The sequence below is a fragment of the Myotis yumanensis genome, unplaced genomic scaffold, assembly GCF_028538775.1.
Source record: "Myotis yumanensis isolate MYYU_CA2020_CCGP unplaced genomic scaffold, mMyoYum1.0.hap1 SCAF_12, whole genome shotgun sequence".
Taxonomy (NCBI): domain Eukaryota; kingdom Metazoa; phylum Chordata; class Mammalia; order Chiroptera; family Vespertilionidae; genus Myotis; species Myotis yumanensis.
Genome location: NW_027223763.1, coordinates 18,270,899 through 18,292,794, shown reverse-complemented (window position 1 = coordinate 18,292,794; position 21,896 = coordinate 18,270,899). Strand labels below are relative to the sequence as shown.

Sequence of the window (21,896 nt, the reverse complement as noted above, 5' to 3'; positions counted from 1 at the left end):
AGAGAGAGGGAGTAACATGTTCAAAATCATCATGGCAAGTTTGTGGTAAAACAGAGATTTGAACCCAGGCCACTGGACTGCTTTAACTACTCACTCATCTGTAACTCTCTATGTATAATTTTATGCCACCTCTAAATTCCTACACTTTAAGGAGAGGGGTTTGAAGTATTATCCTCTATGATCTTTTCCAGCTCTGAAATGACAAGGTTTTATAAAATAATTATATCCAAAACAATTTAAAAACATAACCGAGAAACTGAAAAGGGGATTTTTTGAAAGTTACTGTCGATAACCTCTAGCTGGCTTAGTCTATGATCATAGCCTCACATGATACTGGAGGCGAAGTCTGAAAACCCAGAGGTTGCAATAAGATAGGGCATCATTAGGCTGTTCACATTTTTACTAGTTTTGTACCTTTGTATCTCATTACTGTCATACACTGAAAATGGAATTGACCTGCTGTGGAGACAGGACATAATCCCAGAGGTTGAGCTGGCTTATAGAGCCCACAAAAGACTCCGCTGGGTTGAATCCCTCTCCTTTTTTGTCTTGCTCTTGCCCGAGAACTAATGCACCGCCACCTAAAGAGAGAAGAGAAAAAAAGGAGGGAAACTGGTCTGATTGTTATTCCTAAAATGCTAACTTAACAAAAGCACAGCCAACAAAATGTAGTAGGGGAATTATTAAAAAGCTCAGTTATGTACATTTACTGCATGCTTTATCAATAAGGACGAATACAATATTTTATAAAACAACTTAAAATAAAGTTGTATTTAAATATTAGATTTATAAAAATTTAACTATAAAGCTAATATAGGTACTAGTATACATGTATATGCGTATATAATTTTATGTCAACAAAATAGTAAGTCATATTTGGCCTCCTTTCTCCTAGGCAATTATCCTCCATAGTAGACTCTCAGCTGATACTCTTTTTCTTATGTCTTAAGCCCACAATGCTTACATTTCTTTCACAGATTCCAAGGAATCTTCTAAAGTTGCCAGTGGCCACCTAGTCACCAAATCCAATGGAAATTCTTCAATATTCACCTCTGGTGACTTCTCTGTACCATGTTTCTATTGTCCATTTCATTCTATTTAACTGTCTGTCCTTTTGTACTGGGTCGTCTGTGTCTGTCCCTCCAGAGCTAACCTCTACCCTTCCCCCTCTACTTTGTGCTCCCAAGGGCTGACACCTATGGACTGTACCACATTATTTCCTTGTCCCTCTGGCTTCTTTCTGTTCCTGTGGTGCTGGAGGCTAATTCCAGCAGGTCATAAATGCAAGAAGTTCATCAAAGGTTGATGGAACCTTGAGGCTTCAGCGGGGTTGAAGCACATAATATTTCCTGCTGGAATAGCTGAAAGCATTTCTCCAAACCTGAAGATCTGCATATGTTATTGCCTGCTGGCCAAACAGCTGAACAGCTGAAGGCAGTTCCCCCAACCTGATAATCTTGCTGTTTACCAAACCTTACCTTTGATATGTATATATTTGCTTTGCTATAGGGCAAAATGTGGGAATAAAAGCCCTGGGTCCGGAGAGGAGATTCGGAGAGAGAACTTGGTTACTATAGCTAAATCTCCTCTGGATGCCCCATGTATTCCAAATTTATATTTCTAGTCTATTAATTTACACACAGCCCCTTCTCCAGATTCCTGAACCCTTCTAGATGCAGGATAACACCCCACCACTATGGCAAATGGAAGGATCAGCCCGAGATTAGAAGATGAGATGAGGAAGCTTAATATCCTGGATACTTTCCTCCCAGGCAATGGAGAATAGTGGCTGCCTTCCTCTGTCTGACATCACTACTCCCACTGACTGATTTCTCTCCATCGTTAAAGGTTTGCCTAAATTCTGGCAACAGCTCTCACTCCTTGTCGTTTCAGGCCCATCCCTCATGACTTTCCATTGATGCTACTCATGGGGTATTTTACTATCTTATTTTGGTTCTCTTAACCTTGGTCATACTTTTGAAGAGAGTCCCTTCATTCAACTCTTCAGTTAGCCTCCTTGTGTGTGCCACCGGCTCCCTGCCAGGAGCCTTGCTGGTGCCATGTGGTTTCCATGAGAACATCCTCTCCTGGTTCTCCCTGAACCTTTTTGCTCCTTTCTCTGCCTGCCTCTTAGATGCTGATGCCCCTAGGATCCTACCCCCACTTCCTCTCTTCTTCCTTCAACTGCTCTCCCTATCTGACCTCTCTCACCCGCCGGTCAATGTCTAGAGATCCCTCTTTCAAGATTTCCCAACTACATCTCTTTCTTATAAAATGAATAATTAAAAATTAATACATACATATGGATGGAACTTTGAAAAAAATAAATATAAAGAATTCACCCTACCCAGAAATAATCATTTAATACTTTTGTGTATTTCCTTCTGGTTATATTTTAATTTTAATAATTTTTTAGTGTGCATGTATGTGATATTTAAAAACACACAACTCAGGATCACAATATACATGATGTTTCAATCTTGTTTTCTTTCTTGAACATGTTCTTGTTTCATGAGTTTTAATAGTTATTTTATATGAATGTACAATAATCTGTAATTTGCTTAATTAACGAAACAACCACTTCTAATTGGATACCTTGAGGTAAATATATTAGTACATAAATATTTGATTTTTGGTGGTTGAATTGTTGATTGCATGCAAAGCATTTCTCTAAGGCTCTTGATGGAAGTTTCTAAATTGTTTCCCAGAAAGGCTGTATCACAACCTTTATACAATTCAACCATGCTGAATCCTTGCCAATCAGACCTTATCACTAAAAACAACTGTCAATTTGATCTAAAGTTGTGTCAACCTATGTTTTTGGTTGCATGTATTCCTGTGATCAAAATTCAAACTCATTATGTCTAAAACCAAATACAGAATCTTCCCCGACTCCAACTCTTGTTCTAATAATTGTGTTTCCCCTAGAATTCCTATCTTAGCTTACAGACTCTTCAATAAGCTTCTGCATCCAAACTGAAACTAGTCATTCACTGAGCTCTGTTAAATGGGTTCTGCAATATATATTGACTCCGATTCATTCTTACTGCTGAGATCTGACAACCATCTCCCTGGGTGGATACTATTATAGCTTCCCCCACCTCCCCATTCCTTTAACCTACTTTTCACTCTTCCATCAGGGTTTAATTTTTTAAGAGATAGAAATGCTGTTTTTAAAATTATAAATGAAATCATTATGAAAATATCAGAAAAGAATAAAGAAGAAAATAAAAGATATCTGCCATCCCAACACCCAGGGAAGAGATAGGTGAAAACAAGAAAACTCCACCCTACTTTACCTGGTAATGCCACTTGCCATTGAAACACTTACAATGTTTCCACATTTATTAAACTGCCAACCATTCCTCCTCATTTGATGCACATCATAGAAAAATCTCTATAGAGCAAGCTTATTGCCTTGTACAATGCTGAGAATGCTGGATCGCCTAATACTTTTGCTTTCCTTCAAACTAAGACTCTTCAAATATTTTTCTAAAAGTGTTTATAGAGGGGAGTTTTGATTTTTAGTGCTCCAGCTTGTGCACTGGATATATTTGTATACTGTGAAGACTGATCATAAAACAAAACAAAACTAACATACAAACAACACCAGCAATTAATCTCCTTGGAAGACACGTTAGTTCAAAATGCTTCTTGATAGTCTTACTAAAGCCCCAAATGCATTTCCTACACAGAGGGTCACAAAGCACACCTAGAAAAAGCTTCTAATAATTTACCGTCTGGATAGTCAGGGGGTAGTAAATAAAAGAGAGACTTATTGATCTTTGTCTAAAACCTAACACAACAAAGCTAGCAAACTCCATGTTCACCTAAGCACCACCACTTTTAGTGATTAACACAATTCTATTTATTTTGCTAAGACATACCAGGTATGGCCGAACCTATGGAGAGACCCATACCACCATCAGATAATTTCCCATCAATATAGACTTTCCAGGCTCCATCCACACTTGTCCAGGTGATTGCAATATGATGCCAACTGCCGTCATTCACGGAGGGACAATCTGTTATCTTTTCCTTGCCATTCACATAAAGAACCCAGCTGTGGAAAGATTCCAGGGGACATAGTCATCAGTCATATGTTGTAATCCCACCTGTGGGGCATGCTTCTATTTTTTCTTCTCTTTCCATGTGGGTAAAGCACTTTGTATAAAACCATTACTTCTTCCCTCCACCCCCGATTTGGTCATATTTCACAGAAGCAGATTTGATTTACTAATTACGCTTTATCGTAGCTCACTGAATATTTGTGTTTCTTAAACATGGAGGACTAGGAAAAAGTCTTAGGATGAGCTGAGACATATTGGTCCAATTTAACTGACCATCCACTCGGAGAGAGTAAGCCAAGAATGAAAGGAATGCCATCAGTAGATGAGTGGATAAAAAAAAGCTGTGGTACATTTGCACAATGGGTTACTATGCAACTGTAATAAAGAAGGATCTCTTACCCTTTGAGAGACCTGAAGAGTATTATACTAAGTGAAATAAGCCAGTCAGAGAAAGACAAGTGTCACATGATCTCACTCATATGTGGAATCTAATGAACAAAATAAACTGATGAACAAAATAGATCCAGAGACATGGAAGCATGAAATAGACTGATAAATCTCAGAGGGAAGGTGGGGAGGCAAGAAGAAATTAACCAAAGAACTTATATGCATATATGCATAGCCCATGGACACAGACAATAGTGTGGTGAAGGCTAGGGGGTGGAGGCGAGGTGGAGAGGGTCAATGGGGGGATAAAAAGGAGACATCTGTAATACTTTCAACAATAAAGATATATTTAAAAGAATAAAATGCAAAAATAAAGTGCAAGCAATGAGAGTTGTACAAGCACAGAATGGTTGCCTTCCTCTAGATGTATGTTCTTAAAATCAGGAACAAACTTTGGAAAATAAGTCTGTCCCTTCATTGCCAAAGCTATCACGTGACAGACAAAGCATGTGGATCCAAAGAAAATAATAACTAGAATTAAACAAAGGTGACCAACACACGCGGGTTCCAACAACTCCGTCACTTAGGGAAATGTCAAAGATAATAAGCAGTTTAAAGTGAAATATTTTCAAAAGCAAATGGAGAAAAAGAAAAGATTAGGGAAAACTGATAAGAACTCATTACACATCTTTCCCGGCATCTTCTTAGCCTCTATTCCATGATCTTTATGATGAAATAATATTTTTATAATATTGGGTTTCCTCTGGAAAGAGAGCTCAGTGGGTCTTTGAGGCTTGCAACTTTCTCAGTAGCAATAGGCCACAAATTTGGAGGCGTCTGAGAGGAACAGGCCACGCAGTAAACCACAGAATCTATTCAGATGGAAGGTATAAACCTCAGCCTCGCCAAGGATTCCACATGCGGTGAAGAGCAGTGGTTCTGAAGGGACCACAGAGCTGAGGCAATGGACAGCTCAGGGATTAGTAATGTGGGCAGATGACCAATGATGGGAGTCCTGTGGATGTTATCAAAACTCTGGGTTCTATGAATTAATCTGCAAGAACCCACTCAGTAGTGAGAGAAATAGCTGAGGTTGAGGGGCCTGATAGCCCGAAGGGATGGGGCCCTGCAACTGAAATTAATTGATCCAAAAAGGAAAAAGAAATGTCATCTTGCACACCCGAGTTTGTAGACTGCTTCACACTCAATATGTGTCTCTCACAGGTCAGCAATGTCACTGATATCCCTTGACTCTTGGAGGCCCTGATATGGACAAGAAGGAGCAAGGCTCTACGAGTCAGAGTCGGAGACTTGGCTTTGCCACTCCCAGAGTGTGAGATTTGAGGCAAACCATTTAGAGTCTTTGGAACAAGAAAATGCTTAGTAAGTAGCAAAATACATGTATAAGGTATTATCACGAAAAGTGCCCTCTTACAGAACTTGTCCATATGTTCCCTTTGGTTACTGTCACCCTGCTATCATGCCGAGGCACCTGACTCCCCTGCTCCCCAGGCCCAGTGTGAGGTCTAACTTGGTGCTGGGATAAGACTTCATGTCATTTCTGCTCACCCATTGTAATCGGTCAGAAGGAAGGTATTGTCGCTGCCGTTCTCCAGTGCATAGGAGATTGGCGTTCCGTAGTTGTTGAGGTCAGAGGATTTCATCCAGAATGTGCAGGTTATGGCATGGAGAGATGGAAGCACACCGTCTAGGATGACGTAACCATAGGTACCAGAAACTTCAAAATCCAGGTTAAAGCGCGTAGACTGTTCTGCAACAAATAAGGAAAGTGTGCAGACCATGGTGCTTGCAGGGCGTTTTTCAATGTCTAAAGTAAGCAGCAGGTACACAGGGCTACTGTCATAGCAGCCACTGCAGTAAATAGAATGACCTGAGAAGTGGTTTCAAAATTAAAAATATATTCTTTACAAAATATAAAACACATTCTTTTAAATAAAATAATCGGTGAGTATCTAAGATAGAAAAAATACTCAGTAGTGAAAGGAAACAGAGATATAGGGCATGGTTGGAAGGAGAGGTAGGACTGGGGAGTTACTAAAGATGAGAGACACTAAAGCATGGCAGGATGCTGTTGGGAATGACCCAGTAGACTGGAGTAACTGGTGCAGGAGAGAAGGAGAGGCAACTAGCTTAAGGGCACCCATTCCATCCCTACTCAGGGCTCTGGCTCTTCCCTAGTTCATGACCAATTCAGCTCGGCCCCAACCCTACATACCTCACTCAAAACAAAAGTCCTACAGTTAAAAGGCCGAAGTGCCCCGAGCTAGCAGTTTAGCAGTGATTCTCAAACATGTCCATGGCCTGCGACCGCCTTAATCAAGTAGCTTATCAAAGCGTCCCTTCTAAACCTACAGAATGTGAAGAGTTCTACTAAATTCTATTTTCTCATCCCCCCTTACACCTCTAAGTTTCTATACCCTCGTCTGTGCTACTGCAGATAAGATTACCTAGTTTATTAGATGGCTCTGAAGATTAAATAATTAAACAATGCTTATTATAGCTTTTTTTTTTTTTCCATATAGGTGGTGCTAGGTGCAGGTAAAAATTGATTCTGTTATATCACCATCTTTAGTATTGTTGTGAATACTACATACATATATACCTGTTTCACACCTGCTGCCTGAAAATCCCGGCTGACATTTACAACTGTATGAGTTTAATTCATCCACACAGGTGGCTTGATTTCTACACGGGTTAGACTGGCATTCATTGATGTTCCATTCACAGCGCGGCCCTGTGAAGCCAGCTGCACACTGGCACCTGAAGGAAAACAAAATGTAACGATGAGAACAGCTGCAGAAAGGCAGTAGGGGATGGATGTCTCCCACTTATAACGTGTCTCAAGGACTGTAACAATCGAAATGCTCCACATCACAACTTTAACTGCTAGTTACTTTTGCTAGTTCAGCTAATAAACCTAGTTAACACAACATTTATTTGAAATGTTTTAGTAGGAGGTGGTTCTGATCAAGATGAAGTATTATCCACACATTGGGAGTGTCTCTCCCCATAGCTGTTCTAGGAAAAAAAATATTAAAAGTCCAGTGCTTCTGTATTTGCTTCTTGGGTAGTTGTGTTTTCTTTCATCTTTTATTGCCTTCCCAAGTACACTGGCAGACTCTATCCATGGGTTCCACATCTGCAGATTCAGTTTATCATGCATGGAAAGTATTCTACAAAAAATTATTATGTGTAGCTGACATGTACTAGGCAGTTAGGCGTCCGATGGTTGATGGTTGCGTCTGTACTGAACATGTAGAGACTGTTTTCTTGTCATTATTCCCTAGACAATACAGTATAACAACTATTTCCATAGTATTTACATTGTAATGGGTATTGTAAATAATCTAGAGACCATTTAAAGTATATGGGAGGATGTATGTAGATTATATGCAAATACTAGGCCATTTTATACAAGGGACTTGAGAATCCCTGGGAGTCCTGGAACCAGTTCCCCATGGCTATGGAGGGATGACTATATAAAACAGCAGTTCCCAAATGCAGCTGAGCACGACAATGATTGGGAAATTTAAATCATACAGTTTGTCTATTTTAAAATTATATACTGTATGCCAGACTTAGTGAATCAGAACCGCAGGTGGTGGGGAGACTCTACTGTAGCCTATTCTTGGGGTAGAATTTGGGAATGGCTGAGCTGGGACTCAAGATAATGCTCTATAAAGACTACAGAATGACTGAACAATTAAGTAAAGAAAAGTAGTAGAAAGAACCAGACTTAGTCTTGTACCTGAAGCTATTGACACCATCTTGACAAGTAGCTCCATTTTTGCATGGTTGACTGAGACACTCATCCATGTTTTTTTCACACCGGGTACCCCCAAATCCAGCTGGGCATTTGCACAAGAACCTCCCAACCTGATCTTCACAGACTGCATTATTTAAGCATGGGTTTGACTGGCATTCATTGACGTCTGTTTCACAGTGCAGGCCTGGGGATGGTGAGGAGGAGAAAGAGCCCAGTGTTAATTCCTTGGGAGGACTGTGATCCAAATGCTGACTTGGAAGATGCTGCTTGTAAAGGCAGGCTGCAGAGCCACTGCCTATCAAGCTGGTTTGAGATCCATTCTTTAATGAGCTCCGGTTTTTCTAAGTCAATTAGGACTGCGTTTTTGATAATCTACTCTTTTTACCTTATGTCTTTCTGAAACTAACATTAGTAGTAGACATCTACTTGAGAGAATGTTAAAAAGTTAAACTAGCCTGGCTGGTGTGGGCTCAGTGGTTGAGTGTCAATCTATGAAACAGGAGGTCATGGTTTGATTCCCGATCAGGGCATATGCCCAGGTTTTGGGCTTTATCCCTAGTAGGGGGTGTGCAGGAGGCAGCCAATCAATGCTTCTCTTTAATCGTCGATGTTTCTATCTCTTTCCCTCTCCCTTCCTCTCTGAAATAAATAAAAATATAATTTTTAAAATAGTAAGCTATTTTTTAGTAATGTTAAAAAGTAAAACTAGCACATTCAGTTAAAAAAATGTCCTCTGTTTCTTTGACGTTGCCTCTTTTCTTCATTGTCCATTTTTTTGGACTTCCTCTTTATCAATTATATATTTAACCATATTATTTAGCATCCATTTCAATATTAATCTTCTATACTTTATCTCCAGTTCCTTCTTGAATACTTGTCTTACCATATAAACTCTTATCTTCTCTCTCTCTTTCTCTGTCTATGTCTCTTTCTTTACAAATACACAAAGACATTATTTTTTTCTGAACTGTTTAGGAGTAAATTGCAGATGTGATACCATTTTATCTCTAAATGCCTGTTAGAAATTTCTCAAAAAATAAGGGCTTTCATGGCAAAAAGGGGACTTTCTCTTATATAATCACGACACCTTTATAAAATCAGAAAATTAACATAGACTGTATAACGTTAGTAAATGTAATAATCTGTGGTGCTTTATAGGACTTTAAGACAATGCAGGAAGAATGGGAACATCCTACCTATGTATCCTTTCGCACATGTGCAGCGATAGCCAGCCACACCATCCACACAGACGCCTTTATTTAGACAGGGACTGGAGCTGCACTCATTTATGTTTTCTTCACATAGTGGACCTGCAAAGAATCATAAAATATCTGAGCTGGAGAAGGTTAAGACTAATACTTTCCAAGTGAGTTGTTCAGGAATAAAGCAGAACAACTGGAAATCATGGCTATTGTGTTTGTAAAAAAATTTGCTCTTGCCGAAACTGGTTTGGCTCAGTGGATAGAGCGTCGGCCTGCGGACTGAAAGGTCTCAGGTTCGATTCCGGTCAAGGGCATGTACCTGGGTTGCGGGCACATCCCCGGTAGGAGATGTGCAGGAGGCAGCTAGCTGATCGATGTCTCTCTCATCGATGTTTCTAACTCTCTATCTCTCTCCCTTCCTCTCTGTAAAAAATCAATAAAATATATTTTTAAAAAAATTGCTCTTTGCCAAATACATTGAAATAAAACATTTTCTTTTATTGTGTGAACTGCAAAACTTTACTAGCAAGAAAACTGATATTTTCAGGATGCAATGGAAAAGGACAACCATGAATATCTAGCTATTTTTAGTTAAGTAGATAAATGTCACTTTGTTTTAAACTTTTTTATCATATTGTTAGTTGTTCACTCTTTTTTGAGTTTATCCCTTGAATATTTAAAGATGATTTACTTATCTACTAGTTGCAGGTTTATACCCTTAAATAACACAGACTGAATACCCCCACCCACCACCCCCACCAAACACCATTCCACTCTGTTTCTATGAGTTTGACTTTTTTTCTTTCTTTCTTAATTAAGATTTTATTGGTTGTTTTGAGGGTAAGTACACAGACATTTCAATTTATACACAATTCTTAATATATGTACCCAAAACCTAAAGTTGTATAGTTGTGATTATTTTCTACAGTTAGCCCAGTGACTTTCCAGCTTCAAATTTGGAGGCTAATTTTCCTTAATAGAATATCAAGTACCAGTATCTTCAAATGTTGATATGCTGTTACATCAAAGTCCCATTAATTCACAATTTAATATCAGATACACATAATCAAATTTTCAACCTTTCACAGCACACTAACAATGTTACTAGGGAAACTGGACTATCACACCAAAGATGTTGCAGAAAATTCTGATGGGGAGAGCCAAGGTCACAGGTGGTTTATTTAGGAAACAATTCTACCAAAAGCATGAGAATGGAAGTAGTTTAAAATGTTAAAGACAAGTGAAGTGCTCAACTAATCTCAAATTGCCATTGAAACTGATATGTATTAAGGATAAAAAACTACCCCCATCAACAGAAGGTTAAGCTGATGTCCAAGACAACCAAAGCTCCCATGTCCAATATCCCACTGTTTTCTGGTTGTACAAAAAAATCCAATAGACAACCAGCAAATTATTTCCCCTCTCACAAAACAGCATTTACATGTCAAAAAATGGGATGAAGTGGAATTCCCTTCTAAAAAAGGTTTCTAGAGCGACTACAAAACTGGTTCCCAAAATAGTTGATGAAAATATTCCTGCGGATTATACAAGGGGGACAGGGCCTACTGATGAGACATGGTGCATGACATTAATCAGACTTGGCTTCTTCCTCCCCTGCTTTATCCGAGGCTGGACTCCCTTAGTTTTTGCTTCTCCGTTTTCAGCAGGTTGATCTTCAGGCTCCTGGTTAGCCACTTCGGCCTGCTTTCCCCTTGCTTCCCTTTTCCCTTTGTTTGTACTTTTTTGTCTTTATCGTTCCTGCTGCTTTTTCTGGCCTCACTTCCACTTTTGCAGGAGCAGGTTTAGCTGACAACCTTCCTGATCTCCTTTTGGGCTCCTCCTTCGCTGCCCCTCGGCAATGGAGCTGACCTTCCCCTTGGGCATCCTGGCAGCAGGGCAGGTGTATGCCCAGTGCCTACGGGCTGCTTGGCATTGAGAGCCTTTCAGAACCCAAGTGGCCTGGCTGTTGCCATTTCTCCCACTGTCCAGGCTGCTTGGATCCGCCATGGGGGTGGTGGGAGAACAGACTGAGTTTGGCTTTTTAAGATTCCATAGAAGTGAGGTCATAGGTCTTTCTCCGTCTGACTTCTCTCACTTAGATAGTGCCCACAAAGATGTATCTCTATCTACCACGTTTACTTTATCCCTCCATCCCTTGATATACACTTGTGTTGTTTCCATATTTTGGCTATTGTGAACCATGCTACAGTGAACACAGGGCTGCAGACAGCTCTTTGGCATAGTTACTTCATTTCCTTGAATAGACACCCGGAAGGGAAATTACTGGATCATATGGTAGTTCTACTTTTAACTTTTTGAGGACTCTCCATACTGTGTTCTAGAATGGCTGTGGCTTTAACAATTTGCATTCCCACCAACAGCGCATGAGAGTTTCCTTTTCTTCATATCCTGCCAACACTGTTACCTATCTTTTGATAAAAGCCATTCTAACAGGCGTGAGGTGATGCCTCACTATGGTTTTGATTTTCAGCAACGAAATGTCAATGATTCCAAGGTTTAATGTGAAAATAAAAAACTTTCCACTTACCTGTGTAACCAGATGGACATTCACAAATGAATTCCCCTACTTGGTCTTTACAAATTCCATTGTTGAGGCATGGCAGTGAGCTGCATTCATCAATGTCTGTTTCACACTTTGAGCCTAAAATGCAAACCAAACACTGAAGAACAATCAGAGGGAGGAAGAAAGGTAGAGTCATGATCATTAAAAGGTATTTATCCCCATAATCTGAATTTATGGAGAATGGTGGTGGAAAAGAAAAGGCCAGTACTCATTAAGTGTTACCATCTAGGTTAAGTATTTCATAAAGGTACTGCCTCTTTCTAAATAGATTGAAGATATCCTTATAAGGATATATAAAAGATAGCAAACTATCTCAAGTTAGAAGTACTGGGAGGGGAGGGAAACCTGGACTCATAAAATGGAGCCAGGAAGTTGGTTAATTCTAAAGTGGAAAATATAAAGTCAATGCCCTGACTGCTTTGGCTCAGTGGATAGAGCGTCAGCCTGCGGACTCAAGGGTCCCAGGTTCGATTCCGGTCAAGGGCAAATACCTTGGTTGCGGGCACATCCCCGGTGGGGAGTGTGCAGAAGGCAGCTGATCGATGTTTCTCTCTTATTGATGTTTCTAACTCTCTATCCCTCTCCCTTCCTCTCTGTAAAAAACCAATAAAATATATTAAAAAAGAAAATATAAAGTCAAATATACCTGCTACCAGGTCACTTGGCTGAAGGGTAGAGGTGGAGCTAAATCCTACCAGAACTCAACTCATATGCCAGGTGCCCGAGTGGCACTGCATCTTCCTACAGAATGCAAATAGGCAATCTATGGGCTAGCTCTGCTGGAAACCATGTCTTCCTCTCTACCAGAGGGTCTCAAAGTGTGGCCCCTGGATCAATAGCATCGCATAACCTGGAACTTGGTAGCAATGCAAATTCTCAGACCTTCCCCAGAACTACCGAATCAGAGATTCTGGGGTAGGAGTCCAGCAATCTGTTTTCTCAGGCCCTCCAGACGATTCTGATACACATCAATATTTGAGAACCACTGTCCTATAGTATGACCTTTCTCAACCATTACTCATCTATACGATTCTAGGGACAGATCCATTATTGCTTATAAAATGTCAGGAAAAATTTTTAAGTAAAAATTGAAACAGGCACACACAAGCAAGCTATGGTGAATAGAATGCCAATATTCTTGATAGCCTTGGACTATATTTGTTTTCCAACCTTCCTTTTGTTTATTTTGTGGTGAATTCTTTTATTTAGATATTGTTCTCATTAAAAAGGTTTCATGTTGGTTGGACAAAATTCAGAAAGATGCAAAAACTTAATTTCTAGAAGAAAACATGACTTTAAATAAATTGCAACTGTAAGATATTATTTCCCACCAAAAATGATGTTTCAGGACGGAGCCAGAAAGTGAACCAAATTGCAAGAAAACATAATTCTTACATAATTCCCATGATTCCTACATAATCAAGTCCAAAGCCATATTGTTTCTCTAAGCACAACTTCCAGAAAGATAGAAACAAAGCAATAAACCAAAGCTATTCACAAGAGCGTCCACTAGTGTGAAGCAAATGAGGGAAACTGAAGTTTGTTTAAAATGTCATGCTGGACAATTTGCTCTGTGTTGAGTATCATGCATTTTGTGTTAGAATGAAACCTCGGACACGGCCCCTAGGACTGTATTCCAATTTAAATTGTAAGATATAATTAGATTTTTTCATCGAAAATATAATTCTTTATTCTTCTTCCAAAATGTGCAAAGAAAATTGTCATTTGTAAGATATGTATATGTTTTTTCACCTATTAGTTTATCTTATTTAAGTTTTTATGCATTGATACGGCCTAATGTATCTTACAGAGTTTATTTTTAATGTTCCAAAGTTTGATACTGCAAGTCACAATCATTTCATATTATGAAAAACACACTGAGATTTGCATTCCTTTATTTACCTGTATATCCAGGTGAACAGAGGCAGACATAACCATGCCCAAGTTGTTGGCAGGTTCCACTATTGTGGCAGGGGTTTAAGAAGCATTCGTGGAAAACCTGCCCTTGACAGAAAAGAAATCCATCAGAGACAAAACACTCTATTCATTTCAAAGAGATCCTGACTAGGGAGTTAGAAGGTTTGCAACATCAGACAGCTGGTGAGTTCAGGTGAGTTAACTCAAGCTAAATGGTCTGCATATATGTTAGTGATGTTCTGGTAAACCCAAACAATGTTTCTAAATGCTGGCTACACATTAGCATCCATTGAGGTATTAAAAACGTATACTGAGGATAGTGCCCCAATCCCGACCGGATAAATCAGGGTCTCTGGGAGTGGGATCTGTGCATCATTATTTTTAAAAGTTGACCAGTGGATTCTAATATGTCTCTAGGGTTGATGGTTACAGCTCTAGAAGTCCTTACAAAATCGGTGTTCACTAAGCTTAGCTTCAAATATGATTTATGAAGCCCTTACAAATCAATATGTTTGGATGAGGCTGTAGGAAGTTGAAATAAGACATAAAACCTTATTATCCTCCTTAAAAATACTTAGAGCCAAGGAAATTATCATGACATTAGGCAGGGTTAATTCAGAGTAATGGCTGAACAATTAATTTAGTTATGTTCATGAGTTATGCTTCTAAATTTTTTTAAACCCAGGCCGTACTCCAACAAATGATTTTTTTGCAGACAAAAAGATTTTAAGTAATTTTCACGAAAGTTCACTAACTCTTCCTGCAAATCAGAAAAGGCCTTTGGCTAATCCAAATGCCCTTACTCAAATGATAGGTTATGCTTATGGTAAGTTAATTATTAGTGAGCCAAAAGGCTCCCCATATATATACATTCTCTATACTAAAAATTTCTTGGAAAAAAATTCAATTTTTGGCACTTGGTACTTCTGATACTAAATTTTTGGAAAGTTCTTATCAGAAGTCACAAGTAAATACAATTACTCCTGGATAATATTTATGAGTCTTTATTACTTAAAGTTTCAACTCTGATAGTTTTCCTCTGTGGGGCATGTATAATGACAAATTGTTTTCCAAACATCCCACTAGGGAAAATTGTATACATGGAAAATGAACTTGCCTGACTGCCAACTTCATACTTCTTTTTGATATGTCCCGGAGAAGTTTGGGGCACTATACTTTCCTCTGCTGCTGAGAAAGTAGAACCAAAACCTGATAAAATTAATAGGAAAACATTAGGGAAACATATTGTTATGTGGTAGATCTTGCCAATATGTAGACTCTATTTAGGTACTATGGTCAAGACTCTAGTTCTTGCTTGGCTGGCATGGCTAGTGGTTGAGCATTGACCTATGAACCAGGAGGTCACCGTTCGATTCCCGGTCAGGGCACATGCCTGAGTTGTGGGCTTGATCCCCAATATCGGTTATGAAGGAGGTAGCTGATCAATGATTCTCTCTCATCATTGACTTTTCTATCTCTCTCTCCCTCTCTCTTTCTCTCTGAAATAAAAATATATTTTAAAAAAGATTCAAGTTCTCAGAGTTGACAAAGCCACATACATTTTGTTTTAGTAATATTAAAAAAGAAAACACAGAGATGGATGGGATATGTCATTAAATTCTAGACAAGTGATGGCGAACCTTTTGAGCTCGGCGTGTCAGCATCTTGAAAAACCCTAACTTAACTCTGGTGCTGTGTCACATATAGAAATGTTTTGATATTTGCAACCATAGTAAAACAAAGACTTATATTTTTGATATATATTTTATATATTTAAATGCCATTTAACAAAGAAAAATCAACCAAAAAAATGAGTTAGCGTGTCACCTCTGACACGCGTGTCATAGGTTCGCCATCACTGTTCTAGACCCTTAGAAAGAAATTGGAAGTTATCAAAATTCCCAAATTAAGAATCTTTGAGTCACTGTCATAAAAGACATCAAAAGGACAATTTAACAAGTCTAGACACCAAAATCCACTGAAAATGCCAATATTCAGAACTGAAGCTATCACAGAGACAAGCAAACATCTCTGACAAAGGATTATGTGGAAATAAAATAGAGGAACTTACTGGAGCAATCTGTGATGGATGTGGCACCAGCGAAGGTTGTAGTTCCGTAAAAGGGACAAGCCAAGCAGAAGGACTTTCCTGCATCGGGTTGGTAGTAGTCTTGAGGACAAGGATGACAGGGCATTAACCCAGAGCGAGAGAATTCTCCTAGTGGACAAGGTACTGTAAAGGTAAAAACAAACCATCTGTGCAGTGAAGTAATGCTGCCTACATTGAAAAGAAATGCATTGACCTTTGGTTGTAAGAAAGCCACTGAATTGCTAATACATTTTCTTGTGTATATTTACTGCCCAGACCATTCTATCACCCAGATAAATGTTTGGTTTTTCCTTCCTGTCTTTAATAATACACTAGGGAGTTATTGTATTTATGTCAATCTGCTCTGTGTTGAATGTTATTAACTCAATAAAAATTAGAATTACAATATTATATTCTGATTTTTCTATTTTACATTATGTCATAAGCATTTCCCAAATCATTCTCCAAATTATTAAATAACAGGGTTTTGAATAAATGAAAAAGATTACATACCATTGACAGACCATCACTGATCTAACATTTCATCTACTATTGGACATTTAAGTTGATTCTATTTGGTTGCTATTATAAATAATGCTGATGTGAAGTTTTCTACTCCCATTCTGAGTCTCCTTTTAACTTTCTCCTAGAGGATGAGGGTAAGAAGTGTTGTCCTCCTGTCCCTTCTCCTAAGGGACCATGTGTACACACACCACCACCTAAAAAATCATATCGGGGGGGGGGGGGGGGGCTTATCCTTCAGCTAAAAATCATTTAAAAAAATGAAAAAATTCAGGCTGTTGTATCACAGACCCAAGAATATTTACTAGCCTAAGAAATGATAAAAAAATGAAATGCATAAAGCAAGTAATATTACTTTAACATAGTAATATGCTGAAATATAATTGCTATATTGGTGAAAGATATTGTAAGTTCAGTATACTAAAGAATGCAGAAAGTATTATCTTAGAAAAAACTGTACAATGTGCTCATAAAATCAATCAATCAAGAAAGAAAGCAAATAAAGAAAAAGGAAAGAATAAAAAAAGGAAGGGAGGAAGACAGAAAGAAAAGAGAATGTACTGAAAAATAGAAAATATATATGGGACCGTTTTATAACTCCTACAAATTTAATTTTAAAGTAAAACAGTGTTTATCCAGCACCACAGGAGAGAGTGGTGAGTTCTGTCATTTCCAACAGAATGTGGTTAAACTTGTGCTAGGAATATTAGGAGAAATAGGCCAGTTACCAGAAGTTTGCAGACTTTCTGGAAATTATAATTGCTTAATTGCAATAATTTGGTATTAGGCAAACCTCAAGGCTTATTTGGAAAGCTAAAGGAAAAAAAAAGAAGTTGTCAAATGCGAACTTGTTTCACTGTAAAAATCCTAGTTGCTTTTGTGGTCAGAGAAAGGGAGAAAGGGAGAGAGAATTTTTTTACTGCAGACTTTCTCCCCAAACTAGTTTGTATACTGACAAAATAAGAGTCTCTATTAGATCTGTTTCAACCATAATATGGAGCCTTATTTGACTTTTATTAAGATAAAAAAAAATCCAAAGCTGGTATTACACAACAGACATGGTTTATGAGTTTCAATTAGATCCTAGTTAAATTCTCAACTCTTCAGTGAAACATTAAATTGATGAACACTATTTGCCCCATTCCTCAGGTCTAACAGACTCATCCATAGTCATCCTACTAGACTGAGATAATTTTAACAGATGGAGCATATAAAAACCTACGATATGTTTTTCCTGTAGCACTCAACTTATGAGGACTGTATCTCCCAAGATGCAATGCTGGATACTTCCTTGGCCACTACTACACTCAAAGATCCTCATAACCTAAGCAGTTGCTGTCTAGGAGTCTCGGTCTCTAATTAAATGCAGATGTATGTATATATGACTAGCATGCAACGAGGGTGGAAGGTGTGTGTGTGTAGGTATCACTTGAGAGAAATGGGAAACCAGCAAATTGGCTTCTTAAAAATATCACCTATTTAATAAGGGAACAGCTTTTTAATTTTTAGATTGCCATAGACTGTAGGTTTTTAAATAAGGATGTAGAGAATGAGGAGAATACACAATTTTTTAAAAAGTCACTTTTACAACTTTTTAAAAAGGCATGCTTGTTTTGTTCTGATGTACCAGAGGGAGGCCAAAACCTTTTTTATTTTTAATCTAGCTCCACTGATTTTGCAAAGTAGTTGCAGTTTTTGGAATTTCTGGACATAGGCTGACCTTAACTTCATTTCTAGTTTTCACAGTCATCCTAAATTTTCATCTTTTATCTCTGTTTTTGTCTTCCAGTGTTTACACTGCTAGAAATCTGTACTCGATAAGGATGTTAGAACTATTTAAAAATTGGAATTCCAATCTTTTTATTTATATTTAAGCAAGTGGCTCTCAACATGCTCTCCCTGGACCAAATAGAATCAGTTTCACTGCAGAACCAGTTAGAAATGCAGGCTCACACCAGACCCGCTGAATTAGAAACTGCCTTAATAAGCCCTCCACGCCAATATCTGAAAATCAAAATTAGTGTTGTACTCAACTTTTCCTGTTGTTTTAAAATCACCTGGGGAAACTTGAAAAGAAAAGGAAAGAAAAGAAGAGAAAAGAAGAGAAGAGAAAAGAAGAGAAGAGAAGAGAAGAGAAGAGAAGAGAAGAGAAGAGAAGAGAAGAGAAGAGAAGGGAAAAAAGAAAAGAAGAGAAAACACAACCAGACAAATTAAATCAGAATGTCTGGGGTTAGAGATTGGACTTCAGTATTTTTAAAATATGGATGTAATTGTGCAGATATTATTTTTTTGTGTGTGTAGCCAGAGTGGATAACTGCTCATGAAATCCTTCCCATTGCAGGGAATGAATAGCCATAACTCATAGAATGTATTTTTAGAGTTTCAAGGAACATTGGACAGGATTCATTTTATAAATGAGGAAACAGTTCCTCGCTGAGATGTATTTCTACCATCTCAGGAAGCCACACGTTTGTCACTGTTGAGTTTAGGGTCAAGTCTCTTATTTCTTTGCATTCCTAACAGCACTAGCACAATCTTATACTGCGGGTGTTTATAGTTCATATTGGCTGGCTGGATAAAAGGGACAGTTATTTACATTCTTTGCATACAGTAGACATTTGGTTTTGCATGGAACCTAGTAGGTTTGAAGAAATATCAATGTCTAAGGCTTTGATAACCTCCACAAGCAGAAATGTCCACGGCTCCTCTCTTCACAGTCGAAGTGTTTCTTGGACATGAGAGGCAGCTCCGGGCTCCAACGGCTGGCTGGTAACTGCCCAGTGGACACGATTCACAAGTCTCAAGCCCATTTGATGAGTAGGTGCCTTGTTTACAAAGAGCTACAAAGGAAAAAGTAGTATGGTTAATACCAATGATATTGAGCTGTAAAAAACTAGCACTGTGTAGGACAGGTTTTTCTGCATTTTAATCTATTGAGGACAGAATGAAGGGCAGGAACTCCAGGCATACACAATGTATTATAGTCTTCCTCATGCTTCTGTATACTAGTAAGTTTTAACTCATTTCCAGTTACTTCCGGTATTACCCAGAACAGTGTTTGACACACAGAGATTGTCGGTAAGTAGTTTTTGAGTGAAGTTCAAAATCTGTATTACAGAAAGTCACTATTATGAGAACAGGTTAGCGTGGGGGAACCTGTTCTTGTACAAGTTCTCAGCTTGTCCACTGTTCTCTTGAGTGACAGAAACAAAACCCCAAATTGGGCTAGAGCCTAATAACTAAGCTGGCACCTTTGTCGCTCTAGCTAAGAGCTGGCCCTCCCACCTCCTACCTACAGACACTATTTCATTGGAGGGCTGGAGGAGTAGAAAGTAGAAAATAGTCTTAGCACCAGGCCCAGAGAGGTTAAGCAACATTCTAAAATTCATCACAGTGGTTTTGTAGTAGAGGAGTCAGGGTTAGACTCCCTGACTCCAGGTGCTGTCCTTTCCCTTTGCCCCCGTCCTCCACATGACTCTCACTCTCAGGACTGCTAGCGTGTTTCATGTACATCCAGTCACCCAGCGCTGCTCTGGAGTTTATATTTGCCAGTGTATATCCACACCTGCACTTGTAAGAACTGCAAAGAGACCCAATTTTCAAACTCCTTCTTTTAGGTGTGTCTTACTATAACTTCAATTATGAAACAAAATGTCTCCTTAAAACTGTTCACTGATAATAACAGTAAATATTTTGAAAATATTGAATATCTTATTGAGTAGCAAGAATATATGCATATGTATCTGTAGTTATGAATTTCCAAGTAAATTGGAGAATGGATCCCATCAAGTCAAATGCTATTCTAACAAGAAAAGCAACCTAATGATTTGTTAAGTGTTATCCAAGTCCTTCCTGCCAATTAAAGTGACATTCAATAAAAAAATCCAGGGTAGCTGATGAATGTGGATTGAAATTATTGACTTAGAGTGGAGTTTAACTTACAGCAATAGAATGTTCCAAAAGAAAAGATAAATAGACTCCTTTAAAGTATGGGAAACATTCAGGTAATCCTATATAATAAAAGCCTAATATGCTAAGTGTCTGACCACTCAACCGTTCAACCAGTCACTATGATGCGCACTGGCCACCAGGGGGCAGATGCTCTGACCAATAGGTTAGCTTGCTGCTGGGATCCGGCCAATTGGGACTGGTCAAGATGGTCCGGACATGCCCTGGAGCCCTCCCACGGTCCCTCCCGGGCCCCGATCATGCACTGGTGGGGTCCTTTGGCCTGGCCTGTGCCTCTCGCATCCCTCAGGGGATGTCGGAGAGCAGATTTTGGTCTGATCCCCGCAGGCTAGGCTGAGGGACCCCTACCAGTGCATGAATCCATGCACTGGGCCTCTAGTATTTTATAATTAAGAGAAAGAAAAATTAAAGAAATGGCTTTCAGTGATGGTCTTATTTCATCCTATTTGCCATTTAGATTCCATAACTGGGGATAAAATTCAGGCTTCTTCTGTTCAAAATGTGCATGTAGCCTCTACCTTTACATTCCAAGATGTTTCTTGAATGGAGATATTCAGTGTTAGTCCCAGTTGGACAGAGTTTGCACTCAAGTTGTCCTTCTTCATCTTGATACGATCCCATCAAGCAGCTTTCACAGGCATACCGATTCACAGAATAATAGGTTCCCACAGGGCATTTGACTAAAGATTAAAGCAAACAGAAAACACTGAATATAGTAGAAAACAGCTTGGGTGAGTTAAGTAGACCCTTGCCTCTGACTGCCGGAATTACTGCCAATGGAAGGAAAGTCTGAGGCATCCTCAGAGCCATGACCCCAAGGAAAAAGGCCAATTTTAGGACCTTCCTTCCTGGAAGATTTGATCTACTATTTGCCAGGCTTGGAGTGATTCTGAATTTCTGAGACCAAGTAGAACATTAACCTCACTGAAAGGCTCCTAGTAAAGGTAGTATTCTTATAGGGAGGACACCTGAAACTAGTACCTAGGTGATTCTGAGGTGTTAAAGTGTGTAACAATATCCTGGGAACTTAGTAAAAATGCAGATTCTAAGGCCCTGCTCCCAAAGATCCAGAGGCATTCGTTCTGTGATGGAGCCCGAGTCATGATGCATTTCAACAAGTAGTGCAGGTGATGCTGATACAGGTCATCTGAAGACCTTATCGAGAAATGTGGAATGCTGCTCATGGCAATTCCTGATTTTTACTCACAAGGTGGGGCTGGGTGTGGTAGGGGGGGGGGAGCAGGCTCAGAATGACAATTTTAATGTGGTTTTGTTGGGCCAAACTGATCTCACTATGAAAAACCCAACCGAGTTCTGGGAATAGCACTAAGAACTGTTGAGGAAGGTTTTCCAAGATCCCTCAACTGCT

At 39.0% G+C, this 21,896-nt stretch overlaps 1 protein-coding gene across 1 annotated transcript in view; it reads right to left on the bottom strand.

Moving 5' to 3' along the window:
* SVEP1 (sushi, von Willebrand factor type A, EGF and pentraxin domain containing 1) overlaps positions 1-21,896 on the bottom strand; it is a 145,292-nt gene that overhangs the window by 51,246 nt on the left and 72,150 nt on the right. The window contains exons 17-28 of the mRNA XM_070430919.1: positions 21,046-21,207; positions 19,237-19,398; positions 16,019-16,180; positions 15,070-15,156; positions 13,933-14,034; positions 11,995-12,108; positions 9,441-9,554; positions 8,227-8,428; positions 7,081-7,238; positions 6,027-6,228; positions 3,888-4,063; positions 457-581 (exon numbers count right to left, since the gene is read on the bottom strand). Coding sequence (XP_070287020.1) covers positions 457-581; positions 3,888-4,063; positions 6,027-6,228; positions 7,081-7,238; positions 8,227-8,428; positions 9,441-9,554; positions 11,995-12,108; positions 13,933-14,034; positions 15,070-15,156; positions 16,019-16,180; positions 19,237-19,398; positions 21,046-21,207 — 1,766 coding nt within the window. The remainder of the gene's footprint in view (positions 1-456; positions 582-3,887; positions 4,064-6,026; positions 6,229-7,080; positions 7,239-8,226; positions 8,429-9,440; positions 9,555-11,994; positions 12,109-13,932; positions 14,035-15,069; positions 15,157-16,018; positions 16,181-19,236; positions 19,399-21,045; positions 21,208-21,896) is intronic.